The sequence below is a fragment of the Peromyscus eremicus genome, chromosome 2, assembly GCF_949786415.1.
Source record: "Peromyscus eremicus chromosome 2, PerEre_H2_v1, whole genome shotgun sequence".
NCBI lineage: Eukaryota > Metazoa > Chordata > Mammalia > Rodentia > Cricetidae > Peromyscus > Peromyscus eremicus.
This window is the reverse complement of record NC_081417.1, coordinates 147,272,348-147,282,139: the sequence shown is the minus strand read 5'-3', so window position 1 is coordinate 147,282,139 and position 9,792 is coordinate 147,272,348. Positions and strand designations below refer to the sequence as shown.

General features: G+C 50.5%; 1 protein-coding gene across 1 annotated transcript in view; it reads right to left on the bottom strand.

Moving 5' to 3' along the window:
• Positions 1–561: 561 nt before the first annotated feature.
• Positions 562–9,792, bottom strand: part of Tcea3 (transcription elongation factor A3) — a 29,409-nt gene continuing 20,178 nt past the window's right edge. The window contains exons 6-10 of the mRNA XM_059255199.1: positions 9,264–9,427; positions 9,031–9,086; positions 4,703–4,858; positions 3,224–3,370; positions 562–890 (exon numbers count right to left, since the gene is read on the bottom strand). Coding sequence (XP_059111182.1) covers positions 762–890; positions 3,224–3,370; positions 4,703–4,858; positions 9,031–9,086; positions 9,264–9,427 — 652 coding nt within the window. The 3' untranslated portion in view covers positions 562–761. The remainder of the gene's footprint in view (positions 891–3,223; positions 3,371–4,702; positions 4,859–9,030; positions 9,087–9,263; positions 9,428–9,792) is intronic.

Sequence of the window (9,792 nt, the reverse complement as noted above, 5' to 3'; positions counted from 1 at the left end):
AGCAAACAGAATGTCTTTGCCTCATAGTAGCTACCATCACGGAACACAGATCTTTGCTAGGCCATGGTAATATGTTTAAATCCATCTCACCTAGTGTCTTCTCCATTTTTTTCTTAAATTATATTTTTATGTGTGTGTGCGTGTGCGTGTGCGTGTGCGTGTGCGTGTGCGTGTGTGTGTGTGTGTGTGTGTGTGTGTGTGTGTTCCACTGGAAATCAAACCCAGGACCTCATTCACATCAGAACATGCTCTAGTCCTGAGCTATACCCCCAGCGAGCAGTATCTGGGAGGATTCTGCTGGGCTCTCATGGCTGAAAACCGACCATTGCCCCTGCAGGAGCCAGGCCACTAGGTCACAGCACTGAGTAGTAGAAGGCTTTTCCAGAGCTTTCTAAGAAGGACAGGACACTCAGGCCACCTCAGGGCTACTCCACTGTGACAGGGCTCAGCTTCCCTGTCTTATCCATGCATGGCCAGGTTCAAAGGCAATAGCTTCAGTGAAAGCACTTTGCAGAGGCCTGGTTTAAATGCTGTTTTTTCCCTCCCCTCTGTGGTCCCCAGGAAGCCAAGCCCATCCATGTTCAACAGAAGGCTTTGCCCACACTGTGATAAACACTGAGCTGCTACTCTTCCCAGCTGCTGCCCTTCCAAACTAACACTCCCTTCCCAGGAAATACCTGCCACTGTCACTGTACTGCAGGCTGGCAAGTCTCCAGCCTGCTGGCACGGGGCCCCCTTCCTGCCTGTAGGTATACTATTTCTTATATAGGGCAGCATCTGTGGATGATGGGGAGGGAGAAAGGCACAAGCATACAGACCTTCCAGCGATTCCCACACTCATTGCACAAGACAAAGGTGGTCATGGGCTCATCAGCACTGCGTGTCTGCACCTAACAGAGAGAAGAATCATTCATATGGTCACCCCCCTGCTGTGGCTCCCACTGTCTTTAGAAGTGGATTCAAATCCCGCAGGTCGACACTGACATTCACCAGACATTGGTAACCTCCTTGACATGGATGGATAATCCCTTTTCCTCTGGTCATCTGCCAGCTCACTCAGAATCCCACAGCTCAGCCTGGCCATTGCACTTGCACTCTTGTTGATCCTTCCAAACTGGTTTCTCTTCTTCTGTTCCAAGCCTTCTCTTACAAGAAGCCTTCCCAGACTCACCCCCTGAACACACTGTATCTGACATGGGTCTGGGCTGGAGGTACCTGGGAAATCACCTGGTCTACTGTCATCCTGCAAGCAGCTGAGACCCAGAGAGGAAAGGGGGCTTGCAGATCACTGGGGCAGGTTATGCTGTGTTTTCCTATTTCCGGTCCTCCAAGTCACTCTGGTTCAGTGACATGGGTTTCCACCACAAGGCCCTGGAGTTCCCAGCTTCTCTAAAACCAGCCTGGTGATGTCCACTGGGATCAGCAGCAGGGGAAGAAACTCTCTGTTGGTATGTGCCTCCAGCTGTCTGTCAGGGGGGCACAGCATGGCACAGCCTTGTCACTACACAGCAGTAGTAAGGAGGAAGGGCAGTAGTGAGCTTTTGGGGGAATAAACTATGCTAGTGAGCAGCTCACTTCTGAAGGCCAGTGTTGTGCAAGCGCCCATAACCCCATCTAGAGCAGGCACAGAGGATCACAGGAGCTTGCTCAGATGTCCCCCAATTCCAGAACTGGACTGCTTCAAGAGATCCTTCCAGAAAACAAGAAGGATGACTATATTTCTACTGTAGCCACAGGGTGCTGAGGGCAAAGTGGTCCTGATATTTCCTCCCCACCCTTGTGGCAGAGTCTCTTATTTACGTATCCAAAACTAACCTTGAACTTCAGATCCTCTTTCCTCTCTTTAAAAAAAATTAAATTACATTTCATTTTGTGTGTACGCATGTGGCTGCATATGTCATGGCATGTGGGGAGGTCAGAGGACAGTTTGCAGGAGTTGGTTCTCCCCCTTTTACCATCTGGGTCATCAGGGTTGGCAACAAGCACCTTTACCTAACGACCCACCTCGCTAGCCCCGCTCCCTCTACCTTTCGAGTGCTGGGATTAGAGTGAACCACCACTTCTGGTCTCTGTGGTGCTGGGGATCAAACCCACTGCTTCAAGCCTGCCCCCACCCCACACCCCACTGATCTACCAACAGAGCTACATTCCCAATCCTAATTTTTTTTAAAAAAAGATGTGTGTGTGCACATGTGCATACACACACTCACAGTGCATGCATACGTGCAGGTGCACATTGAGTCCAGAGGGGGACATCAGATCCCCTGGAACTGGAGTTACAAGCATTTGTGGACCATCCAATATGGGTGCTGGATCTGATTTCTCTTTAACCACTGAGCCATCTCTCTAACTCATTTCCCCCCCTTTCAGACAGGTTTCCCTATGTATCCCAGGCTGGCTTTACCGCCCCTGACCCCAATCCTGTCCTCTTGCCTCGGACTCCCCAGTGATGGAAATACAGACATGTGCCACCATGCCTGGCTATCTTGATGAATTTTGCTTGCTGAGCTGAACAGGTAAGAGAAACGAAGAGAGTTCTAGATTCACTAAATACGAGTTAGAACTCAAGAATATTGCTACTCTAAGGACAGAACCTAGCAATAGGCCATTCTTGGGGTTTAGGGGAAGGTCTGTTCCCCACCTCCCAGTCTGCTATGGTTCCTGGGAATCTTCATCCTCAGGAACCCCCTTAGTCATCACTGGACAAGCTGACTGGACTCCCTCAGAAAGGCTTGGGACCCAACAGCCCATCATGGTGGTGTACACATGAAATCCCAGCACTTAGGAGGCAAGAGGATCAGAAATTCCAGGGTAGCCTTAGCTGTAAAGTAAATTCAAGGCCCTAATAACCAAGTATGATAAAAAGAAAAGAAACGTTCAGATCTGAGTTCAAAGCCTTCCTGGGTTCACACTGCTATATTTCCTTCCAGCGTCTGTGACTCTCCTGAAGTCTGTGCCCAGCAGTGTGCATGGAGGTCAGTGTGGTGCAGGTTGGGGTCTGGGGCTTCCTCTCACTTCAGGACAGACAGGACACACTGGTCCTGTTCCATGGATATATGGCAGCTCATTCCACAATCTGAACATTTTCCAGAAAGCCACAAGGCATTGAGGTGGCATCTCCAAGCTTGCCAGTGGCCTGAAGAGTTTGGTTCCTGTTCCCTTCAACACCTTCATGGGCTCCCCTTGCTGTGGCCCTGCCCCACTCCACCTAACCTCTGCCCACCTGGTTATAGGTACAATTCTTCTTCTTGCACTTGCTACATCGCAAGAGGTCAGTGGTGGTGCCGCCTGTCTTGGCCATCTGGTGCTCACGGATGGCCTCCTGAGTCAACGCGTTCCTCAGCTCCCTCAGCTCATCGCTGGCCATTTCCTGGAGAGAAATGAGTCTGTTTGGAGGTGGGTGGGGGAGTTCTGCCCTTTGTCAGGTTTCTAGAGTCTGAGCTGAGGAGGAAGTACCATGCTGGGTCAAGAACATAGAGCTGGAGGAGAGGTTGGACTCCCTGGTCCCACCTGACCTGGGAGAGGCCTGTCCTGGAGGAATCTCCTCTCCATCCTGGCTGGAAGGTCCAGCCTGGGAGTTCTAGCTGGGTCAAGGTCAGCTGGGATTGTGCAGGACAGCAGCAGGTGCTGACAGCCGGAATTAGTACTGTGGGATCATTCCTTTAGGATGGTGCTCATCCTGTCTGCCAGGCCTTGGCCTGGATCAAACCGTCCTGGCATCTGACCTGGCTGCTGCTCACCCGTGTCCCATAGCCTTCCACTCTGGGCTTTAACCCAGTGCCTGCTTGAGCTATGAATGCTCTCTAGCCCTGTGTGCTGGTGGGAACCATGACCTGGGGGCTACACCACCCAGCAGGTCCCCACAGTAACCAGGCTCACACATCAGGTCTTCAAGCTTGATGGCAAGCTCCTTTATCTATTGAATTATCTTGCCGGACCCACTGTGCTCCATTTAAAAGGCCTGGGTTTTGTGGTTGCCATTTGTTTTGAGTTAGGGTCTCACTATGTAGTTCTAGCCACGCACCACACATTCATATTAATCACATACCACCTACTCATATCAATGTTACACTTGCAGTAATGATATATCATATGCATATCACATATCATACACATAAACATTCCACACATCACCTACACCACAGAAAGCTATCTATATCACACTCACACACTAAACATTCTAACCATACATTTGTCACACACACACCACAAACACTTTGTATATCACATATATACCACACGCCACATCACACATACAACAACACACAGTATCGCACACACACCCCAGATACTCATTCCATACATTGTGCACAGAGCATGCATCATGCTCCTCCGCTCTGGACCACCAAAACACCCTGAATCCCACCCAGTCTTTAGAAGCTTAACACATTTCCTCTCGCCTTTTCTAGGTCTCTTCATTTCTCCAACATCTGAAGACTGATGGGGAGTCCCCTGGTAGCTCTGGAAGCTAATCACACCCAAGGGTGTGCCAAAGATCTTTCAAAGATGCGGGGTCTGAAATAAGTGTGTCCAACAAGAGTCTCCTATGACCCTCAATACTTACGAACTAGTGAGGGCTGGGCTGGGCCTGTTGAAAGAGCACCTAGATCATGTCCTTAGAGTTACATCCACTGCTCTCAGAGCTGGGCAGCAAGGGGGCCCTGGCCAGGACCCTGCACCAAGGGCCCGTGATCCTCCTCACCTCTGCTGTCATCTTGGCGATGAGCCCTGGGGAAATGGCCCCAGTGAGCACGTTCCGCCTCAGGCCGGGATTCCTGGGGTCCTTCAGGTTGCTGATGCGGCTGCGCACACGGTTCCGGTACTTCATATCTGTGCTCTTGAGTTCCTGATAGATATGTGTCTGGGTCAAGGGCCATCTTGCCATCCATGGAGGAGCATGGGGGAATGGGAGCCTGCTACAGGAGCCAGGGGTCATCTCTGTGGCCTCTGCTTAATGGGCATCTGGTTTGAGCACTGGGGTCAGCCAGGTATCAGAGACAGGAACAGAGAGAAGAGACCAGATTATAGCAAGCACTGTGGTATCAGGGACTCTGGGAACAGGCACCCTGGTTTGTCTGAGTCTCTCTTGTGACCTCAGGTGAGTCACATGACTTCTGTGCCTCAGCTCCCTTTTTTGTTTAAACGCTAACAAACAAAAACAAAAAGCAGGGCTGTTAGGAGGCATCACTGAGCTGTTACACATGAGGAACCAGTGTGGAGTCTGGAACATGTCCATATTCAGGGATGCTACCATGAGAATAATGAGGGTAACCTCTCGTTTGAAAAGACCCCAGAGTTGGGGAGCAACTGTCAGAGGAACAGGTCAAGAGCCACGTGTTCCTGGCTCCGAGAAGTATAAACACAAACCACTGGAGGGAGCTGAGCGTGGTGGTGCACACCTAAAGAACTCAGGAGGCAGAGGCAGGCAGATCTTTGTGAGTTTGAGGCCAGCCTGCTCGACACTGCAAGTTCCAGAACAGCCAGGGCTACGGAGACCCTGCCTCAAAACACCAAGAAGCAAAACAAAACAACAACAAAATCTAGTCGGCAGTCCTGTTCTCCCTGGCCACCTCCAATTTCTTCTGAGACAAGGTCTTTTGCCGTCTAGTATAGCCTAGATCTCTCTACGCAGCTGAGGATGACGTAGCCAAGGATAGCCGAGAACTCTCTAGTCTTCTCACTTCCTTCTTTTGGGTGCTAGAATTATAGGCACGCACTCTACCAACCGAGCCGCAACCCCAGCCTCACCCACAGTGTCTGCTCGGAGTTCTCCCTCCCTCTTAGGCACACAGCCTTTCATCCCAGGGATCTACGTTGGGAATGACTGGCCAGTTACTTCTCCCACAAGTAGATGAGGAAGCTGAGGCTTGGAAAGGGTTCAGGTCCTTGCTCAAGGTCAGAGGGCAAAGTCCCAGTGGGGCCAGGGCTGCAAGCCAGGCCTCTTCTTCTTTTTTTTTTTTTTTTTTTTCTTTTTCTTTTTTTTTTTTTGGTTTTTCGAGACAGGGTTTCTCTGTGTAGCTTTGCGCCTTTCCTGTGACTCACTTGGTAGCCCAGGCTGGCCTCGAACTCACAGAGATCCGCCTGGCTCTGCCTCCCGAGTGCTGGGATTAAAGGCGTGCGCCACCACCGCCCGGCGCCAGGCCTCTTCTTAACGGCCATTCTCTGCTCCCTCATGGGCAGGAAGTCACCCCCGGCCACCGACCATAGTTAGTACTGTCCAAGCCCAGCGGCCCAGATCCTCCCCCTCCCCTCTAGAGACACAGGGCAGGGCTGGAGAGGCCAGCCTCATTTTCTTGGTCTCCTGAGCCAAGCGAAGGAAGCAAGACAAAGCTGTTGCTGGGAGAACACACAGCTGAGACAGAGTCCAGGGCTACGTGCAGCGCGGGGCGGCTGACTTTCAGGGACTGTGGGAAGGAGGTGGAGCTGTGGCTTTTGTTCATCTTTGTTTTAATGTCATCTGTACAGTAAGACTGTGAAAATAAGAGAATATGGGGACTGGAGAGATGGCTCAGAGGTTAAGAGTACTGGCTGCTCTTCCAGAGGTCCTGAGTTCAATTCCCAGCAACCACATGGTGGCTCACAACCATCTGTAATGAGATCTGGTGCTCTCTTCTGTATACATAATAAATAAATAAATAAATCTTAAAAAAAAAAAAGAAGCCGGGCGGTGGTGGCGCACGCCTTTAATCCCAGCACTCGGGAGGCAGAGCCAGGCGGATCTCTGTGAGTTCGAGGCCAGCCTGGTCTCCAAAGCGAGTTCCAGGAAAGGCGCAAAGCTACACAGAGAAACCCTGTCTCGAAAAACCAAAAAAAAAAAAAAAAAAAAAAAAAAGAAAATAAGAGAATACATACAAAGCATTTGGGAGCCAGACTATGAGTTTAAAACTGCCATCCCGAACTTCTTTAGTGTGGATCTGTGGATCCGAGGGGATGCTTGGGGACACCAGCTTCTCTGGTTCCTCCTGCATACACCAGTATCATTGAGAAGGATCAGGTGGAAAGCAGTCCTGAGGACTCTGGGGACGATTCAGAGGGTCACACCCATGCCTTACCCATGCCATGTTAGTTCAGGGTCACTCCACAGAGGACAGATCTTTTGAGGGACACAGAGCATATGAGCCCTGTATTCATCCTCCCCTTGGCTTGCTGAGGCTTTAGCAACTCTCCTCCCAAGAGGGACAGACCATGGAGAAAGCAAATGGGAGGAGGACAGAATTGGGACTGGGTACCAGGCCACCCACTCTGCTTCCAACGGGGCTTGGAAGCCACTGACCGCTCTGGAGACAATGAGGATGAAGTCCTGAGACCCCGAAGCTCTGGGTTCCTGAATTGACAGAAAATGGTGAGAATGTATTTGCTGAGAGACTGGAAAACACAAAATTTGTTGAGGTATGGCTGGATAATCAATGAACAATGGCTAATAGAAACTACCAGAGGCTGTGCCGGGGTAGACCAAGGGTTGGCTGCAGGCAGGAGACAGAAACAGGCAAGTTAGCTGCCTATAGTCTGTTCCCTGGTCTCCCAGGCAGAGCCAGTCACACGTCACATGTGCCACTGAGAATCCTTTTCCCCTGGAGCTCCCCTTCATTCCACACTTCCTCTTAGACATGTAAACCTCTGTCTGCAGTGAGAGAAAGTACAACATCCTTTCAGTGGCAAGCAACTATTTTCCCTAAGAAGCAAATCTTCTCTTGTGGTAGAGTTGTATTACAGTTAGTCACCTCCGCTGTCTCCACAGGGCGAGGAAAGCCAGAAGGTGATCGGTGGTGGCACATGCCTTTAATCCCAGCACTTGGGAGGCAGATCTCTGAGTGTGAGGCTAGCCTGGTCTACAGAGGGAGTTCCAGGATAGGCAGGGCTACACAAAGAAACCCTGTCTTGAAAAACAAAACAAAGGAAAAAAAAAGTGGAGGGCTCAGCAGTTAAGAGCTGCTCTTTCAAGGGACCCAGACTCAATTCCCAGCACCCACAGGAAAGCTCACAACTGTCTGTAATTCCAGTTCCAAGGAATCTGACATCAATGCACCTAAAATAAAGTTAAATACATTTTTTTGTTTTTGTTTTTGTTTTTCGAGACAGGGTTTCTCTGTGTAGCTTTGCACCTTTCCTGGCCTCGAACTCACAAAGATCGGCCTGCCTCTGCCTCCCGAGTGCTGGGATTAAAGGCATGCACCACCACTGCCCGGCTATTTTTTAAAAAAGAAAAAAAATAAAAGGTAGAAAATCAGGAGGTGAAATCAGTAGGGAAAGTACATATGATCGTATGTATGAGCATATAGATCCACCAGGCATGCTGGTGTGTGCCTTTAATCCCAGCACTCGGGAGGCAGAGGCAGGCAGTTTGAGGCTAGCCAGGTCTACATAGAGAGGGAGTTCTGGCAAGCCAGGGCTACATAGTGATATTCTATTATAAAAATGTACTTTCTTATACATAGGACCGTAGACCAAGACTTTCAGTACAGCTGTGACATCTTGGGAGCCTCCAGCCTTGGTTCCCTGTGTACACAATGAGAACACTAGCATGCACCACAGGAATGGGTGGGAGCATTAAGAGTCAAGAAGTGTCAGTTTCCTGGCACAGTGCCCGCCTAACGGCATCACAGAGCGCAGTTCATGAGTTGAGGAGGGCGGGGAACACCGTGCATGAAGCATGCTGCCCTCTGTTCATTCATATCTGGCAGGCAATGACTTGACCAGCTGAGGCCTGCATAATGTGGCCCGTTTAGCACAGCAACTAAGCCCTCAGGTTCTGGAGTCACACTTTCAGGGTTCAAACCCCAGCTCTGCAGCTCCATTCAGCTGCAGGAGCTCCAATGGTTGACAGTGCCTCCTTGGGCCTCTGGTGCATCACCTGCCACCAGATAAACCCAGGGAACCCACTGAGGGGCAGGGTAAGACCTAACAGCAGTATCAGCTGCACTTAGGAGCTCTGGTTCAAGGGCAGAGCACGGAGCTGTCCCCAGAGCTGCTCCCACACTCCGCCAACTAGACAGTCTAGGCAGTCCTAGCCCCACGTGACATGAGGATATGGTCTTCTATTTCTGAGGCCAGCTTGTCACAGTTGACTCCGTAGTCCTTGAAATCATCTAAAAGAGACCAGGAAACAGACATCAGTTCTGTGTGACTTTGCCAGGGATGCCTCTTGACAACGGCATCTCTATACCCCTACTGGAGACCCGTCTCAAAAAAAGAAAATTTAAATAAATAAATAAATGGCATCTGGCCTCCACTTCTCCTCCCTCACCCCTGGCCCAAGCCCTCACCTTCTGCCTTCAGGGCTGCTGACAGCATCTCCACACACTTGTCCCGGACAGAGTCCCCTGTGAGGTAGCAGGGGGCCAGGAGACAGACAGAGGGGGCAAATGTGGGGGTTGAGGGGCTGCTGGGGGTCTTGGGAGTTTCCACGTTAGATCTGCTGCTGTTAGATCTGAGGATGACAATTGGTAATGGGCATGTTGACACAAGGCAAACAAACCACTTATGGAGAATAGCATTCCAGATGTTTCCATGGATGCTCTCCTCTGATTTCCAGAATTCCCTTCTGAGGCAGAGGCTGTTTTAGATTTTTGACAACGGTCATCCCATTTGATCCTCATAGCAATGCCAGCAGGTCCATACTACTCTTATCCCACACTAGAGCTGCCACCTTAGAAACAGATGAATTATAGCCGGGTGGTGGTGACACACGGCTTTAATCCCAGCCCTCAGGAGGCAGAGGCAGGCAGATCTCTGAGTTTGAAGCCAGTTTGGTCTACACAGTGAGTTCCAGGACAGCCAGGGCTACACAGAGAA